Here is a 20,087-nt window from a genome sequence, read left to right as displayed (position 1 = left end):
TCCCCAGATGAAGTCAACAGCAAACATCTCTTGTGGTGTAAAGATACTGCATTAAGGACTAAAGCCTGGGGAGCAATAGTGCAGGGGTCCCTGCCAAGGCTCGCATCAGCTGGTCCCAGTTTGAATGGAACTCAGTCACTCATTCTCATTGTGACCTTGGGAAACAGTTGAAATTTTCCAAACTTCCAGTAAAATGGAACTAATAATGGGACCTACCCCCTAGGCTGTAGTGCAGATTAAATGAGATAATACATATAAGGCAGTGAGCTCAGTACCTAGCGATAAATATAAAGGTAATACAACTCGTAATAGTAATTAGCAGTGAAGAGGCGTTAAACTTCAGATGCTCTAATAATGTAAATTTATTTTACTGATCTTTTATTTTATTTTCTTTCCCATATACAAAATCCTTTGGGCTTTATTTAATTTTCCTTAATTACCATGTTTCAAATTATACCAGCAGTACCGTGATTATAATTGAGATGAATCAATTCTCATTTTCAGGTACTTAAAGCTTTGCCAAGACATCACATCTCTTTGCTATTTTCCTTCTTATGGATTATAGACACATCTAATTGTCTCTGTCTGCTTCCTTCCCTGGCTTGGGACCCAGAGAGTAAAACTTAGCAGTAAAAAATGATGCTGTATGAAATTAGCCCGGTGAGGAGGAAGACCCAAAAAGAGAGAGTTGGAGAAAAGTAGGGTGATGGGGGTGGGGAAGAGCTCCTTCTCGAGGAAGTGTGCAATAAACTTCTTTCACTTTCCTGTCTCACTGGCACCGGCTGGGATGTTGCTGGTGCGCTTCATTCCAGATGGTTCTGGCAAATTCTTTGGTTGCCCATTCTGAAGATGTTCAACGTACATTCCATGAATACATACTCAGTAAGCACGTGGGTTATCCCAGAAATGCTTTACTCTTTTTTGGTTGTTAGAAATGATGATGGGAGGGGCACCTGGATGGCTCAGTGAGTTAAAGACTCTGCCTTCACTCAGGTCATGATCTGGGATCAAGCCCCACATGGAGCTCTCTGCTCAGTGGGGAGCCTGCTTCCCCCCCCCCACCTCCCGCCTGCCTCTCTACCTACTTGAGATCTCTCTCTCTGTCAAATAAAGAAATTAAAAAAAAAAAATGATGATGGGATTAAATAGTACAGCAAAACCAAAAGCAATGGTGGGTTTCAAATAAGTATGGAAAGCTATCTCGGTGTGAGAAAGACTCCTTCACGGGCACGTGTCCACCTCCCCTCTTTTAAGAAGAGCTTTTACATATGAGAATGCTGCCAATGTGATTTGAAAACTCTAAACACGGTTTTTAAAAATAAATATTTAACAAAGCCAATTGAAAATTAAGTTTCTCGCCATGTTTTTGTTACAGAAGGGACTCTTGTGAGAACTTTTCTAACTAGGTACAATAAGAGATTAATTAATTGTAGCATTATATTTGCACCAGACTTTTTAAATTTGTATGACATTTTTAGATTTATATACACTTATATACATCAAATTCTTCCTCTGGATGTCAACATGAAGTAAATAAAGACCGTTGATTTTCGTAACGGTTGTCAGAAGCACAGGAAAAAAATGGGCGTGCAGTTTCTTGAAGAACTCTAACATGTTAATGTTCATCCAGTTTCTTCAATCATTCGATTCCCGTAGACTGCCAGTTCATGTGTATTTTCTGCTTAAGGTCTTTGGGGGAAAAACCAAACAAATATACCCAGTTGTCTTTAAGCAAAGATCTATTTCTCTTTCTACTCCACATTGCTGTTTTTAACAGAATTCCTCTCTGCCCCCACTAAGTTTCTTGTTCTGGGAAGACCAGCCCAGTTCAGTTCCCTCCCCCTGTTCTCTTGGGCAAGCTGTTCCGTCTCCTTCCAGAGAGGAACCTCCTAGCTCCCTATCTCAGGAGGGAGATGCCAAACAATGGAGGGGACAGAACAGGCTGTATCATTTGTCACAGCTTAGCAAGAAAGGCCATTCCTGACATTTTTTACTGATGTCTTATGTGTTGAAAGTATTATGCTGGGTAAATGAGGCTGAAAGCTCCCATTTTTTTGTTTTTTGTTTTTTGGGGTTTTTTTTATGATTCTTTTACTCAAATATCCCAGAGCCATTAATTCTGACTTTCATATATTGCCAGTTAAGATCAGCTTCTATACCATCAGTTAGGAAAACTGAATGAGAACTGATATCACACCAGGAACAGAAGCTGCTTTGAACTCTCCCCTCCTCCGCTCCCCCTCCCCCATCTCCCTAGCGCCTGTGGTCTTCCTCTCCTGCTCTCCCTGTCTCCTTTCCCCTCTTTTATTTTCTACTCCCCTTTTACTTCCCCCTTCTCTTCCCCACTTCTGCTCCTCCCCATTCCCGTTTCTGTCCCCTCCCCCCACCCCATCCCCACCCCCAACAAACTTGGCAGAAAGAGTTTGCCTTGATGGTGATATATTGCATTTTCAGGGCCATTCTCCACTGTGTGCGGGCTCCGTTATATAGACTCAGGGAAAACACTGTGCCCACAATAAGAGCTTTGTTTCCAGCTTGATGAAGTGGCCAGAGACCCCCAGCTCCCCTTTCTTTGGCTGTACCTTCCTCCCCGTGGATGTGGTCAGAGAAATAAGAGAAAAGAGATCAACTGGAAGATTAGACTTCTGATACTTTATCTGCAGGCTACAGAGGGAGATTTTACCAGAAACCCTGATTAGTGGCTTCTTTGGAAGGAAGATGAAGGATTTCCTTCATTATAGCAGCACTTGTAAATAATTCCTATAACCCTCACATTGTCATACTCTGCATGATGTACGCATGTCTTTCTTCTGGAACACAGGGATCACATCTTACCTGTTTCCAGATGCACCTGCTTAACACGGAAACCCACACATAGGATGGGCCCCCCCAAAGTCTCCATTAAGTACATTATAATAAGCTATTGGATGGAACACAATGCGGCCACTATAAAGAATGAGAATTCTCTTGACATCTAGGAATCATGTGCATTTATATACATTAAGTAGAAAAAACAAAGTTGTGAATCAAGCATAGATCTCATTTTTTTCTTTTTTTAAGATTTTATTTATTTATCTGACAGAGAGAAACACAGCGAGCGAGAGAACACAAACGCAGAAGTAGGAGAGGGAGAAGCAGGCTTCCTGCCGAGCAGGGAGCCCCATGCCCAGCTGCATCCCAGGACCCTGGGATCATGACCTAAGTCAAAGGCAGATGCTTAAGAACTGAGCAACCCAGGCGCCCCTCAATCTGCTTTCTGACAGATGTAATTATGCACCAGAGCAGAGCCGATAACCCGCATACCACATCATTAACCGCAGTTACTGCTGGAAAGTGACTTCTGGGCAGAACAGGAAGGTCCTTGAGGCGGGACAGGGAACGTTTTACTTCCTATGCTCTGACTCCTTAGAATTTTGTTTTTCTATGGCAAAAAATGAAGCTGAGCCATGTCATTTGGGCCACTCCGTCCCCCACTCAGAGAGACCGTGTTCCCAGCCCGGACCCCCCAGGAGATGGGTTTCTCTTCCTCTCCTCCGCCTCTTACCTTGTCCCCAGTCCTGGCTCTCTCCTTCTCTCCACCCAGCCCCGTCCTGTTCACAGTGCATGGACGCACGTGTGGGGTGCATGCGGGGGCGTGTGCATGGGCGCACGGGTGGACGCGTGCAAGCGTGGGGTGGCGGTGTCGGCGTGGGGGGAACAGATCCATCAGGCAATCCTCCTTGGCTCTACATCTCTTCCAGTTACTGCTTCTTCCTGGGTAGCCCAACGTCTCAGAACGGATATTCCTCTCACCCACTTCCAACTCAGTTTGCAGTTCTGTCTGGTTCCTGCACTCAGGACTCAATTATCCTCACTCAGGTTCCCTAAGACTGTGGGGGCTCGCCAGGCTCCGCCCTCCGCGAGCTCGGGACCCCACCGAAACCCCTCACTGCCGCTCCCACTCTGCTGCGGTCTCATCTGCGTGAGCCCCGGCACCCCGCGCCGCCCCTGGCCTGGCACTCAACACTTAACTCTTCTCGTTTCCTTTGCAAGGGCCCTGTGGTGCCCTCAAGGCCAGAGGAGACTTCCCAGGGGTGCCCTGGTCTGCTGACCCTCACCCAGCTTACAATTTGCAGACACTGAGCTACGTCAAAGCTGCTTTTGTGTGGTTAGCTGCCTGGTGTGGCCCTGGGCCCCAAAGAAGCACAGGAAAACATTCTGGTCTCCCCTTTTCTGTCACTGTCACCGAAACCAAAGGCTGACCACAGCGCCACACACTGTAGCTCCCCATAGAGCTTTCTAAGCAGACTGCCGGTTTTCTTCCCAGATTTCTGTGCAAGACACTCCTCTCCTCAGAGCTGTCCTACAGTTACCTCTGTCTTCACACACCTGAAAGCCGAGGCCATCTTTGCGCCCACGCTGCCACCTGCCTCTCAGGTCTCTCAGGAAGGGGGAGAGGAAGTACAGAAGTGGGGCAGGGGCAGGCCGGTGATTCGGAACCCATCATACCCATCATGATATGCCCGTGGGCACTATTTGTGTCCACAGTGGTTGGAGAATAAAACCCATATTTCTTCTCAGAGCTTTGACCCTAAGAGGAACCAAATGAGCCGGATGGAGTCGCAAGAAGTCCTCCTGTCGCTGTGAGTGAGGCCAAAATATATTTGCCTTGATTCCTTTTTACCACAGATCCTTCCAGATGCTTTCGCGTGTTTTATCTGGGCGTGAGGCAGCTCTGTACCGGCGTACCAGCCAGCCAACAAGGCCTAGAACCGCCCCGCCAAGGCCTCTGCAGGCCCGGCTACCAGGAGCAGCCCTGGGTCCGTTTTACCTCACGAGCCCCCTGACAAGGGAAGTCAGAAGGAAGGAGGAGAGCTGGTGGGTCCTCTCCCCGGAGGGAACATTCCAGCTCTCTCCATGCCGATGCCAAATGGATGGGGAGATGAGGGTCTGGTCTTACTGCCTTTTATTTTTATTAATTTTTTTTTTAGATTTTATTTATTTGACAGAGAGAAATCACAAGTAGATGGAGAGGCAGGCAGAGAGAGAGAGAAGGAAGCAGGCTCTCTGCTGAGCAGAGAGCCCAATGCGGGACTCGATCCCAGGACCCTGAGATCATGACCTGAGCCGAAGGCAGCGGCTTAACCCACTGAGCCACCCAGGCGCCCCTCTTACTGCCTTTTAATTCATGCACCGCCAGCGAGGATAAGAAAAGGTCTTCCTGGGGCTGAGGAGAACAGCGCTGCTCCTGCTCAGCGTGGAAGGCGAGAGGCAGGCATAGACTCCCGTCTCCTTGTCGGAGAGCAAGCATTCCTGTCCCCTTCAAGGTCCTTCCAGCCAGTCGAAGAATAGAATTGACATGCAACAGATTAATAGGAGGAAATCAGATTTATTAGCGTATGTACAGACTGACACGGAAATTCCAAAGACAGGCACAACGCGGTCTATAAGTCAACCTGAACTAACTAACGAGAAGGGGGCAAGGGTCTGGGGCTTCCGAGGAAAGGAATCCAATTTACAGGAAGAAGAAAAAAAGGGAATGTTTGGTAAACAAATATTTGCTGGGCCACTCAGAAAAGAAACAATGGAACGAGGAGAGGACTTTGCTCAAAGTGGCCTTGCTTAAGTCCCTCCCTGTCTGCCATACCTAGTTCCTATCATAATGGAGCTATCTATGGCCATAGCTCTTTCTGGAGTGGGTCCTCTCTCTAAGTTCCTTTTAGGCATTTGAGGGAGTGGGGTAAAGACTTTTTCCTGAAACTGCTGGGGTTTGATTGCTTTAAAAAAAAAAAATAAAAGATTTTATTTATTTGAGAGAGTGAGAGAGAGCATAGGGGCTGGGTTGAGGTGGGGGGGAGGGCAGGCAGACTCCTCGCTGAGCAGGCAGCCTGGACGGACGCGGGTCTCAATCCTTAGGACCCTGAGATTAGGACCTGAGCCAAAGGCAGATGCTTGACCGACTGAGCCACCCAGGCACCCCAGGTTCTGTTTGCTTTTTAACTCAAAATAGCCTTCATGCCAAAGTGCCCCATCTTGGGGCAGCCAGCCATTGGCCTCTCCATCCTGAAAGCCAACAATGTCCCTCACCCTGTGACTCTGTCTGTGTCTCCCACCCTTGACTGCATCCTTTCTCTCCTTCCTGCCTCTCTGGAGGACCCTGAAGAGCTTGATCTGGGTTTACCCAACCTGCTGTGCTGGTCTTACTGCTCCCCCCCACCTTTCTGCCCCACACCCCCCCACACCCCCGTTCTACAGCTTCTGTTCTGTTTTCTTCACCACCTTCAGTGGTTGCCACCACCAACAGAGTATGGACCGTCCCCCTCCATCAGCCCTGTCCTCACGGTGCCTGCAGCCTACCTCCAGGGCCCAAGTGCGCATGCACCTGGGGCGGACTCCCCCAGCCCAGCTCTGCACCTTTAAGGGTCCTCCTGCCCACAGGCCACATACCCAACCCTGTGCCTCTGTCTGCACTTTTCTACTTCCTGGATGTCGTCTCTTCCCTTGCCCTCCATCCAGACTGCTGCTTCCCCTCCAAGGCTCAGTTCCACGGGCACCTCCTAGAAAGCCTCTCCCAGCCCAGGAATCAACCGCTTCTTTCTCTGCCCCCGACCCCCATTTTTCTCCCAGTGCTGAATATTTATCAGCCAAGTGGCCTAAACGCTGTATTGTACTTACTTGTTTACACTTGTCTTTCAACTACACAGGGAGCTCCTTAGGGGGGAGGGATCATGTTTTATTCATTTTTTTTTTTTTAATTCCTATCTTGTAAAACAGAACTTGGCACACATTCTTGTGTCCTCAAAAAAGAGGGGGGTGGGGAAAGAGGTTTTGTATGAATGAATGTGAAGGCTTTTAAACTGTGAATTGATAGACAAATCTAAGTTATTGTGGTGTCAGTGGCGTTCTAGCCTAATACATGGCATTTGGAGGGCAGGTTTGGGGATAAACAGATGACTACATTCTAGAAAAGGTGGAGGGGTTGGAGAAACAAGAAAAAAATTCTTCCTTCAAAATAAAAACCAAAAAAAAAAAAAAAGAAGAAGAAGAAGAAGAAGTCTCACGTAGGAGTTATATCCAAGGGCTTGGAATTTGGAAGCGCTAAAAAGAGAAAAACCAACCAAAAAGAATAAAAACTATAAACCCAGTAGGGTCGAACTTTGACATGTCCGCAAGAAGATTTAGGAATGGAATCTTTTTGTCTCCACCGCAGACCCTCGACAAGAAAGGGGGGCGCGGGAAAGAGTCAAAGGGATGTGAAGTATGAAGAAACTTATAGTTCTAAATCAGTATTTCTTTCCCTCTTGTGGTTTATCTTCATTATGTCCAACAGGTTATAATTTTTAAATGTCTTAAATGTTATTTTAGAGGAAGAAGGGAAAAGGAGGCAGGACATTAATTTAATTCTCTAGGCATCTCAGAGCAATAAGGCAAACTCTCAGGAACATTGAATTTGAGTTTAAATGTGAATTTGAGTTCTGTCCATTTCTCCAGCATTTCTGCCTAGACCAGCGCTTCTTTCTGTGGCTGAGGGACAGGGAAATGTGTGTGTGTGTGTGTGTGTGTGTGCGCGCGCGCGTGCGTGCGTTCTCTGTCAGCCAGCCACACACTGACACATTTGGAAAATACAATAAAAAGTGAATTGCTAGGAAAAGGAAATAGAAGAAATCAGGCGTGCCAAATGCAAGCCCAAATTGATCAGTAGAGTCAGCGGATCTCATTCTGTGAAAAGGCTGTAAGTTTCCACGCGCTTACTCTCAATTTCTGCCCTGAATTCCTTGACACTTTGCATACTGGCTCCTTTTCCATTTGCCACACTTGAAATGGCACCGAGTTAGTCTTTACTTGGATGTTTTCAATAACAGACATTACCGGCAATGAAAAAAGTTAATGTGTGGAGGACACCCACGCACAAATCTTGCAATCTTAAGGAGATCCTAAGGACAGAAAGAGATTAGAAGATAAATAGGGAGAATTTAAAATGGCATAATAGGTATTTTTGTCCACCAGTAGAAACCTCTTTCCTGTGCGTCTCTCCCCGCCTCATCCCTCTCCCAGGCACGTGAACTCTTTGATCTTCGTGGAGAATAATTGTTTTCAATGCAAAACTTTTAAATTGATCCTTCATTGTTAACTGTAGGGTAGCCACAGATGCTGACATCAAGCCAATAAAATTAATAAGCAGTGTGACAGGCTCTAATAAATTTCATGGGTGTCTTTACTCTGTTATTTGAGCACAGACTCAACTGTCATTATCACTGATCTTCGAACCTCTCATTTTGGCTGGAAATGATTACAGCTGCTAATGTCGTGCACGCTACAGTAGCCCTCGGTAACTGGTTTAGGGTTAAAGTATCATATTTAAAAGACTTAATTATGATCAGTTGGGGGAACAAGTTGTGGCCGTAGGACTTTGATCTGTTTTCTAGAGTGGCCTACAAAAGTCTGGACTCCTCATGATCTGTTTTCTCAACAATTTCAGAAAACGAGCAGCTTTTAAATTCTAGTTTCCCTACCACGGGCTGGGGGGTTTTGAAACTCTTTCATTTGGAGAGAGGCCATTATTTGTTGGAAGTGGGCCACGGTTCTTTGTCTCTAACCCCAGCTGAAATTCCTCAAGCCCCTTAACTCGGTCTTTCCCTCACATGAAGAATTTAGTATCAGGTTTCTGCAAATGAGCAAGCTCTTCACTTGAAACGAGAAAAGGGGTGGTTCGGTTTCTCATTTAAACCCCATGGCAGCCACCGAGGTGAATGTGGCATGCCTACGTCATCTCCGTCCTGCCCTTTAGCCTGCTATCTGGTGTGGCTCATTCCTATTCATAGCTTCTGTTTAGGTTCACACCCATCTCGATCCTTCTGTGTCACTGCCTTAATTTTACATATGACATGTCCTTTTAAAATGTTGGTCAAAGGGGGTGCCTGGGTGGCTCAGTGGGTTAAAGCCTCTGCCTTCGGCTCAGGTCATGATCCCAGGACCCTGGGATGGAGCCCCGCATCAGGCTCTCTGCTCAGCAGGAAGCCTGCTTCCTCCATTCTCTCTCTCTGCCTACTTGTAATCTCTGTCAAATAAATAAATAAAATCTTAAAAACAAACAAACAAAAAAAAACCTCCCCACATTAAAAAAAAAAAAAAATGCTGATCAAAGGGGGTGCCTGGGTGGTTCAGTGGGTTAAGCCTCTGCCTTCAGCTCAGGTCATGATCTCAGGGTTCTGGGATCGAGCCCCACACCAGGCTGTCTGCTCAGCGGGGCGCCTGCTTCCCCCTCTCTCTGCCTGCCTCTCTGCCTCCTTGTGATCTCTCTCTGTTGAATAAATAAGTAAAATCTTTTTTTAAAAAGTTGATCAAAGTATAAACAGCTATCAAATATAAGCCTTCAGTGCAAATTAAATACCAGCCCATCTTTTTGTATTATGTGTAATTTTATGTAAATATCAATGACTGCAGTTATGTTTTCGAGGAAGTGTAGGTTAGGTTTACATGTTGCTCAAAAGGCATTCATTTCACTTCTAATTTTCTCAAGCATTTTTTATTTAGGCATTAACTCTATATCCTCTGCAGATAACTTAAGCTCCTTCTGATTGTTCCATTTATAAAAGTAAGGAGGCTCTGCCTTGCTGTTGTGGGTTTGGGGTGCCGGTCCCCCTTAAACCTGATGAATTTAACTTCTTATTGAGATGACACTGTCTTAAGAAGAAAAGATGTTCCCACAGAGCTTGTTAGTGGAGAAAAAAGGGGGGATACCTGGGTGGCTCAGTCGGTTAAGCATCTGCCTCCAGCTCAGGTCATGATCCCGGGGTCTTGAGATCAAGTCCTGCATTGGGCCTGCTTCTCCCTCTGCCTGCCGCTCCATATGCTTGTGTACATATGCTCACTCACTCTCTCTTTCTCTCTGACAAATAAATAAATAAAGTCATTTAAAAAAGAGAGAGAAAAAGGTTTCTAAACGTTGGTCCGTGCATGCCAGTGATTTTAGTGTTAAAGAGCCAGGTCGGTGAATTATATGATGTGGTCTGTGAAACGTGCTCCTGAGAATGGTGACGGTAAAGCCTGTTCTTCCTTTGAGCAGCATAGTGTGAGAGAGCGACTGGGGCTTATTGAGGGGGAGAAGGAAGAATTATCTGATGGTTCTTTAGTTTCAGGCTCCCCCCAGCTGGTTGCACCTATCTGCTCTTGTCACCCTGGAATGCGGCTACAGCCTGGGATTTCCACAGGATCTGTTCCTCCCCAGGCTGCACAATACTGTGTGACGTTTGGTCGAAGGCCATAGCACACTGCACAGCCCAGAGCAGGGAATTGTATTTATTTTTTATTTTACGTTATTTCAGCTGTTTTCACTTTTTTCTTATTGTTTTCCTGCCTCCTGCCGAGTTATTTTTTCAAGCATTGCTGGGGAAGGGGGAGCACTCTGTTAAGAACTCTCACACCCAGGGTGGAAAACAGCTTTCTCTCAGCAGCTTGAAGCTTCCAAGCCTCAGACATTTAACCCACTGTGGCTCTGAGCCCGCATTAGCTCTTCTTGGGAGCTGTTGCTGTGTTAAAAGACAGAAAACCATTTCAGAGTTTTCCAAGGCTCGTTAACATAGCCTACTAAAGAGCATAAATGAACTATGTGCTTTTTAAAATAAAAAAATTTTTTTTTCTATAAAGTGGTGTTTGAGGAAGAATTTGATTCTGCATTTTAACAACCAATAGCTTCCTGATTTCAAGGTTACATTTAAACACTTTCTTTCCCCAGTTTATTGTGATATAATTCCCACAGAACATTGTATTAGTTGAAGGTATCCAACATATAATGACTTGATGCTGGTGTATAAATGTAAAATGAGCCCCACAGTGTAGTTCATGGCCATTATCACACACAGCTACACATTCTTTTTCTTGTGATGAGAAATTTTAAGGTCTGTATTTCTGGCTTTCCACTAAATGAATTTGAGTATCTTTTTATCAAACAAATCAGTCAAGGAAACAGAAGATGATGTTGTTATGCCAAAAATTTGACATTATGAGAAACAATGGTCATTATGTTACCCATCTAGGGAAACTCTAATACATTTGGGGGGTATATAGCCTAATGGAACACCATACTTCTTGCTCAAACTTGCTCCATTCTATAGATAGGTGGGCATTGTCAGCATTAACAAAAGTGACATTCTGTATTCCATAGTAAAATTAATGAGCACATTAGTATCATAATTACTTGAAACTGTTCTGAGAGATTCATCTTGCATAGCAAACGATGACTTGGGGAACGATAGGAGTGTTTAAGATATCCTTCTCATTGATTTCTCAGGATTACCTAGACTGCATCAGGGACCAAACAAAACTTCCCCTGGGGACAGAAGAAAGATCGGCCCTCTTTGGAAACATACAGGATATCTACCACTTCAATAGGTAAGTTCCTACTCAAAAGATCCCCATCACTTAGGAATACTATGACTTTCTCTCAAATGAATGCCACCTAAGAGAACTTAACCTCTAATCCTTGACTCAACTTCATCCATTTCTGTGTGCTATCATGCCATGAAGTCTTCTACCTAGACGCACCCTTGTTCTAGGGGAGTCTTACATTTATTTAATATTCTATCCCAGTCCATCCTCCTGGCTCAGAGTAGAGACCTATTTTCCCTGATAGAGCAGTGACATCGTTTTTCTCCCACAAAACATGAACAGGGCATCCAAAAACGCATGCATGCTTCGTCTGCGGCACCCCATCTCCACTGAATTTTCTAGAAATTTTCTTCTACTTAGGGAGTCGGCAGGACCCAGTAAACACACAAATACTTTAAGTCATAGCATACTAATCAAACTAATTAATAATTTAAATGATTAACTCCAACATATGTTAAGTACCTACTACATAAAAGACACTGGGCTTAGGAAATTTGCTGAAGGGTCTGGGACAAGCAGATCAGTTAGTATATTATACATTGTGAAACTTCTGCCAGGCAGTAGGCAAGTTAAGAGCACAGACGCTCATTTCTAACATGTCTGGGTTTGCATCCCAGCTTAGCCGAGTAGATATCCTTGGGTGAGTCTTGAAATGGAGTGGAAGAATGAACTCCCTCCCTGCAAGTCTGTGCTCATGTCTCCCTTTCTCAACGAAGCTTGCCAGACACCCACAGAACACCTCACCTGCTCTGCCTTTTCTTTCCAGCATTTATCAAATTCTGTGTGACACATTCTACGACTGACTTTTGGTTTACATCAGTTGTTTCTTTCCTCCCCACCCCCACTCACAGAACACTCCCCGAGGCCTGGGGTCTGTTTTGTTATTGTCCAGGTACCTAAATGGTGCTTGGCCCATTGGAGGCATGCAAACTTTTGTGGATTGAATGAGTGGAAATAATAAGATTTTCCATCTCTATGGTTATTGTGAAGCTTCAGGGCGCTCAGACACCGGAAGTGCCTACATAGCTCAATGCCAGCCCAGAGGAAGCGTGAAAATATCAACCAGTGATGGTGTTGATTTTGTTATAGTAAAATCCCATTATAAAATTCTGCAGTGCCCTATCATTGCATGACTCAACCATAATGCACATTATACGTCTTATCCCTCTTTGCTTAATGAAATTGGTATAAGTGACACCTTGGGGGCACGATCCATATCTGCTTTGCTACCTTTGAATCCCTAACACGGAGCACAAGCCTGGCCTCTGGGAGATCTGTGTGTAGAATTGCATCAATGCGTCCTTTCGTTTTGAAAGCCTGAGATGTAAAAACTGCCTGTGTTGCAACATCTCCCTGATTTGACTCAAGAGACTTCGAAAACTGCATGTTCCAAGACTGATTCTCATCCTGAACTACACTACTAGAATCATCTGGGAAGATTTTTTTTTTTTTTTTTAATATGATGGATCCCACACCCAGAACTTCTAATGAATTGGTTTGGGGTGGGGGTAGGGCATCAGTTTTTAAAAGCTCCTCAGATGTTTGTAATGTACAGCTGTGGCTGGGAAACACCATCTATGTAAAATAGACACAATAATAAGAATATAGAGAAAGGTCACCAAGAAACTGAATTAGACTGAGGGGCCTGGGCAGCTCAGTCAGTTAGGCATTGGACTCTTAATTTCAACTCAGGTCATGATCACAGGGTCTTGAGATCGAGCCCTGCCTCTGGCTTCTTGATGGGCATGGAGTCTGCTGAAGAGTTTCTCCTTCCCTCACCCCACCCGCTCCCCACCATTCATATGTGCTTACTTTCTTAAAAAAAAAAAAAAATTGAATTAGGGAATTTAGACTCTACATGTTCATTGGTATTAAAACAGGCTCTTTAGCAGTCTCTGTTAGTAAAATTCCATGAACCTCCCAAGGGGCTTCTCCTTCCAGAGGCTACCAATGGCACTGGGGTTGAGGCATATATGCTGGGCGGCCCCTAGCCTAAGCCTCTGGTGGTTTGGCTGTAAGTTGATGGTAATGACTGTTTGTCTTCTGCCTAGTTCATGGCAGAGGCCATAGAGCTTTATTCACATTTTCACTTTATATCCCTCATCTGGACTTTTCTGACCCCAAACTCCAGGCATTCAGCCACATACCCTCTTGTCAGAGTGGAGCCCTGCTTTTAGGCCATGGTTTGGGATGTGGTAGCATAGTCCAGAAGGGTTTTGGGGGTTTGTTGTTGTTGTTGTTATTGTTGTTGTTTGTATTTTTTTTACTCCCTGGAGTTTAAATCTTCCTGTGTCTCCTAATTTAAAGATAGGTAAAAATGACATAGCCCCCTAGGTCAACAGGAGGGGAACTTGGTGGTAGAACCCATTCTGCTAAAGTCGGAAGATTGAGAAGACCTTTGTATTCCTGAATTGGTTCTCTGTTCTTTTCTCTTTGGTGTTCTCTGAACAAGGACGTCAGACCTGTCAGCCTGAGTCAGAGTGAACGAGTACCCGGATGACAATGTATTAGTGATCCGTGTGGTAACACAATGAGCATGCAGTGAACACCACGTACACATGCCTGTCCCTTTTGGTGGTCATATTTGTCTATCCCTGGCACATGCATGAGCTCCTGTAACCCTCTTAACAGCTTTGGGAGGCAGATAGAACGCATATTGTATGCACATCTTTTAGATGAATCAGGAGTGCGGTATGGAAAGTCCTTCAGTCAAGGACGTAGAATTAGACATCCAATTTAACCTATTTTGAATACCTGGTTTTGTCACATTTCTACTGGTATTCACTTATTTTATTTCATTATTACTTTCCTTTTTTAAATTTTATTCATTTATTTGAGAGAGAGAGGGAGAGCATAAGCAGGGAAGATGGGGCAGAGGGAGAGGGGGATGTAGACTCCCCGCTGAGCAGGGAAGCCCGAAATGGGGCTCAGTCCCCAGGACCCTGGGATCATGACCTGAGCCAAAGGCAGACACTTAATTGATTGAGCCACCTAGGTCCTAACAAGCAGATACTCTTGAAAATAATAATGAGGGACACTGGGTGGCTCAGTCGGTTAGGTATCTGTCTTCAGCTCAGGTCATGATCCCAGGGTCCTGGGAGCGAACCCCACGGCAAGCTTCCCTGCTCAGCAGAGAGTCTGCTTCTCCCTCTGCCCCTCATCCTTCTCATGCTCTCTCTCATTCATTCTCTCTCAAATAAATAAATAAAACCTTTTTAAAAAGGCAGAATAGTTCTATTAAAAAATAGCATCTGCTTGTTTAACGTTTACAGCTGAGTTGTCTATACTATTGTGTCCCTATTTTTATTTCCTTTCCTTTAGGTCTGGAGTCTGCATTTAGAGCTCAAATAACTTTGCTGTTATACTTGGTTAAGTAAGAAGTATTGATGTGACTTTTTATGTTAATGCCTCTTATGAATCTTTTATTATATACCCTACATCAGTTGATTTCAGGGGTCTGACTCTGACCAATCTATGGTTGGGGCTTGAACTAATTTTCAAGTTTCTGTTATTAGTTCAGATCCAGGTTTTTCAACATAGTATAATATGATTGTGACCAACTAAGCAAGATTTAAATCTCTAAAATTAAAGAGGGGCAAAAGAAAATGGTTTTATGCTAGCCCAAAAACCTCTGCTGACTGGATTTTATTTTCAGGGTATATTTTATATTTCCAAAATACAGAAAAGTAGCGTAATAAATACCCATGAACCCTATCCCCACTCTTTCAAAGCCTTTTCTTGTGTCATATTTACTTTAGAAATTCTTTAAAGCCTAAAGACATTGCAAATATTGTTGGAGCCCCTTATGTATCCCTCCCAGTTACGGCTCACTCTGTGGAGAGTGGCACAGCAATGTGCTGGTCGACCGTTTCTCCGGCATTAGGACAAGAGAGGGGGAATCCAGGATTTATATTGTTTGCTGATTTCTGTGGTGTAAACATCCCATCACAGCAGATTTCAAGCTATTAGCAACACCTCACTGAACATGGAATTAGGAAGAGGTACACAGAATTGGCTCAGGCAAGCCGGTATAATCTGGTTCAGTATACCACTAGGACTGGAACTACTACTATCTAAGACCTGGTGTTTCACTCCCAAGTATGATTCTGTTGCCATGACTATATATGTAGGCATTTATTTAAAATATATAATGTGCTTTCACTTTATTTCAAATATGACATGAAGTGTGACAAACTTTCACAAAATTTTTTTTCTCTCAACATTGTTTTTGAGATTTATACTTCTCCCTTGTTTAACTGTGATGTAATATTCCATTGGGGCATACATTATTTCACATTTTGTCAGTGACAATAAAGACTGAGAATCTTTTCTTGTTTGTTGGCCACTTAGATTCCTGTATGTGTGAATTGTGGATTTCTGCCTTCTATTCCCCGCCCGTTTTTCTGTCAGGATGTTTCTTTTTCTTACTGCTGTGAAGGCATTCTTGAGGAATTTTGGCTAGTGATCTTTGTGGATTATTTGACTTGCAAATCATCTCCTACTATATGAGGATTGTCTTTTCACTTTCAATGTGAAAATGTTTCTTTGAAAAGTAGTCATATAATTTATAAGCTTGACCACACTGAATAAATGTAAATGTTATAATCTGTGGATTTTGTGTTGTGCCTCAAAAATTATCTTATGGGGCACCTCGGTGGCTCAGTCGGGGAACCCGTCTGCCTTCAGCTCAGGTCATGATCCCAGGATCCTGGGGTCAGTCTCCCTGCTCAGCAGGGAGTCTGTTTCTCCCTCTCCCTCTGCCACTCGCCTTGCTTATGATCTCTCTCATGCTCTCTCTTAAATAAAGATAATGTTTAAAAAAATTATCTTGTACTCTCTGTTCATAAATATGCTGTATTATTTTTCTAAAATCTTAAAATTTTGCCTGGTCTTTAAACTTACTACAGTTGTTGGAGAGATGTTATATGGTAGGAAATCCAAATTTTTGTTTTCTTATGTCTAGCCAATAGCCCCGTCACCGTGGATTAGAAAGTACATCCTTTCTGTGCGGATTTGTCGCTCCACATTCTGTTTTTTTACTCTGTTTGTCCTTCTCTTCCCATACCACATTGTCTTCACTGTTAAGCCCACATTACTCTTCGACTTTGGCTTAGCTTGCTTTTCTTGACTCTTTGCATGGTCAAGTGATTTTTTTTTTTTTTTTTTTTGTCTAGTTCCCTGAAGAACTCTTTTAGGATATTTATTGGAACTACATTTAATATAGATTAATTTGGGCAGAATTGACATCTTTACAGTATTGAGTCATCCCATCCATAAAAATATTTCTCTTCAATCACACCTTTTTAAAATGTCCTATAATAGTGTTTTAGAATTTTTCCATCACATTCACACAGACAACTTTTAAGAACTTATTCCTTATGATGTTGACTAGAATATTTGTTCTATTTTGAAACTGGCTATTATTGTCCTCTAGGAATGTGGTTGATTGTTATATGTTGATAAAGTTTCCAACTTTCTGAGTTTTTCCATGAGGTCTAAAGGTGGTTTATAGATGCTTTTGAGTTTTCTGGGTAAACACTAGTATCTGAAAATGAAGAAATTTTTGTGTCTTCCTTTATAATTCTTCTACCCATTGGTTTTTCATATCTTATTCTTTGCATAAGTCTTCTCATACAATGTTGATTCGATGTTGGTATCCTTATTGTCTTTCTGATATTAGCAGGAATGCTTTAACTCTCTTAACAGTAACTAAGATGTTTGTTCTGTGATTTACATAACACTTTTTCTTATTTTCCTAGTATATTGTGAATGAGTGTTAAATTTCATTGAATGCTTAATCTGCCTTCAAGAAAATTAGTGTATGATTTTTCTCTTTCTATTCATAGTATGTTAAATTATATTAATAGGTATCCTATTTGAATCTTACATTCATTACTGAAATAAACCCTACCTGGTCATGATGTTTTATATATCTGCACCCTGATAAGTTTGATTTGTTCATAATTTTTTAAGAAATTTTTCATGCGTGTTCATAAATGACTATAATCGATAACTTCTTTCCTCATACTATCTTTGTTTAACTTTAGTATATGACTAGATTTATATTATTATTTCTCAAAATCTTCCAACATAAAACATTTTGGAATGCAGTTGATGCTTCATTTTTGTTTTCCTTTTTGTAGCCAAATCTCCCTTTCCTCTGGTCATCCCTGCGATAGCCTAGAAATTTAAGTCTCGGGATTGGTGTCTTGGAAGAAATCTCTAACTGGTCAGGAAACTAGGTCAGTGAAAAGAAACCACTTTCCCCTTTGAATGGGCCCCTAAAATCCCAAAACTTTTGTTTGTTTCATTTCCAATTAAAAAAGAAAATACCAACTGTTTTATATACTCCTCCTCTTGGAGTGGAGAAGAGTTACCTAAACTGTAATTTGAATCTTTCTTTGAATAGAGAGGAAAGAGAGACCACTCTTTTTTCTTTTTTTTTTTTAAGATTTTATTTATTTGACAGACATCACAAGTAGGCAGAGAGGCAGGCAGAGAGGGAGAGGAGAAGCAGGCTTCCTGCTGAGCAGAGAGCCCGATTCAGGGCTCGATCCCAAGACCCTGAGACCATGACCCAAGCTGAGGACAGAGGCTTAACCCACTGAGCCGCCCAGGCGCCACATAAGACCACTCCTTATATTGAATTTCTATTTTAAAATTATTAGAAAATTAAAATCATCTAAGCTCTCTTCCTTCTTCAGAAGATGAGAGTGAAATCTCCCCTTTCTCTTTAACTCTTTCCCTTTATTCTGTATATGTCAAGTCACTGCTTATAAAACACTCCGCTAAGTCTAGTCTTCGTCTAAAAAGAAAAATGATTTGGGCCATCCTTTTTTCCTTCCCTGAAATGTAATTTAGAAAGCGAGTCATGGGGTACATAGAACATGAAGACAGTGAAAGGTGGGGGAAGTTATCTTTTCTTTTAGTGCATTTTGCCACCACCAAAATTTCTTTAACTTCTGCACAGTGGTAGAAATGTTTTTACCCGCAGGCTCTTTTCAAGTGGACTTTCAAGGCCAGTGTTAATGTATCCATGAAATTCGCAGAACATTTGGTGCTGTTAACCTCATTCCATTTTCTGTTCCCACGCACACATGTGTCTGTCTTGTTGCAACAGGTTAAAACGACAGCTGACCTAGTTAGGTAGGTGGGGAAAGAAAGCGGTGCTCAGAGTCTGTTGTAGACCAGAAGGGGAGAAGCCCCATTCTTGACTCTTAACCCATGTGAGGCAGTAGAATCTTCAGGGTCAAACTACGGTTTCTGCCTTCAAGTTCACATCACTGGTCAGAGAAAATTTTACATGTAATATGTTCTGTAAAAGAGAACAGTGTTTCCTCTAATTGCACACCCAAACAAGTAAGAAATGTGAGTAAGTAAGAAACGTTTCCTTCTTTTTCATAGTCCTACTCAAAAAGGAAGAAATATTTGGAACTCAGGGAAAAGGGAGAATACCCAAAACCCAAAAGTGGGGCGATTCTAATCTCAGCTATAGTACAAAACACAATCTAGGAATCACTCCTTCCTGCAGTGTACAGGAACGGTTGTTCATTAGACACACAGAAGCCATGAGAAACCTGGTCCCCACCCTTAGGCTGTAACTCTAGAAGGATGGTCCTGGTCTTTCTGGAGTATCTTCAGGGGCTGATATATCCCATTCCGTGGCCACATCTGTGCTCCCCTCGTACAGGGCATATTATTTTGTGGTTAGTCTTCTTCCTGTATCTCCCATACTCCCGTTTTCACCAAACTGCAGCCACAGTGGCTTCCCTTCTGTATTCTCACACAAGTGAGCCCAGAACGAACTTGATATGCTCAACTGATCTCTTAAACGAGTTTTTCCTTCAGCTCTCCCCCACTCCAATATCACCTTCTTCCAGAGCCTTCCATGACTGTTCCAGTGCTCTTCTAGCCCCACCCAGCCTTTGCGTTGTGTCACATAGCATACTGTCATATCGTGTTGCTTTGTTTCATTTTTCAGTAAAACTAATATTTTATTATTTTTCACATAAATGTTTCTCATTAGGTGATAATGTGTTATGGCATGCGAGGTTCTATTGTCATTTCATTTAGGTTTTTCTGTTTTGAGCAAAATGGTGCTTTCAATTTTTATTGTGTTATGTGAGAAAGCTTAACATGAAATCTACCCTCTTAACAAAACTTAAAGCATACAATGCATCATTGTTAACTTGGGTACTACGTTGTATAGCAGATATCTACAATTTGTTCATCTTGTTTAACTGGAACTTTTTGCTCATTGATTAGCAACTCTTTCATTTCCCCCCCATCCCCCATCAAACTCCTGGTGACTACCATTCTACTCTCTGATTCAATGAATTTGACTACTTTAGAGTCCTCAAGGACTCTTCATGCTGTTTGTGTCTTTTGTGACTAGCTTATTTCACTTAGCGTGATGACTTTAAGGTTTACCCATGTTATCTCGGAGTACAGAATTTCTTCCCATTTTTAAGGCTAAATAATATTTCATTGCATGTGTATAACACATTTCCTTCATCCATCCATGGATTAAGTTGTTTCCACATCTTGTGGAAGTGTGGCCATGACCGTGAGTGTGTTAATATCTCTTCAAGATCCTAATTTCAGTTCTTTTAGATACATACCTAGAAACTGGATTCCTGGATCATACAGTAGTTCTATTTTTAATTTTTTGAAGAACTGCTTTCCGTACAGGCTGCAGCATTTTGTATTCCCACCAAAAG

The 20,087-nt window shown here is 42.9% G+C and overlaps 1 protein-coding gene across 2 annotated transcripts in view; it reads left to right on the top strand.

Moving 5' to 3' along the window:
• The window catches only part of PLEKHG1 (pleckstrin homology and RhoGEF domain containing G1), a 216,535-nt gene that overhangs the window by 149,749 nt on the left and 46,699 nt on the right, over nt 1-20,087 (top strand). For both annotated transcript variants that reach the window (XM_059176782.1, XM_059176780.1), the window contains exon 3: nt 11,270-11,370. In XM_059176782.1, coding sequence (XP_059032765.1) covers nt 11,270-11,370 — 101 coding nt within the window. The remainder of the gene's footprint in view (nt 1-11,269; nt 11,371-20,087) is intronic.

This window comes from Mustela lutreola, chromosome 6 (genome assembly GCF_030435805.1).
Source record: "Mustela lutreola isolate mMusLut2 chromosome 6, mMusLut2.pri, whole genome shotgun sequence".
NCBI classification, from domain to species: domain Eukaryota; kingdom Metazoa; phylum Chordata; class Mammalia; order Carnivora; family Mustelidae; genus Mustela; species Mustela lutreola.
Note: the sequence above shows the minus strand (reverse complement) of the source record. Positions and strands in the feature narration are given on the sequence as shown.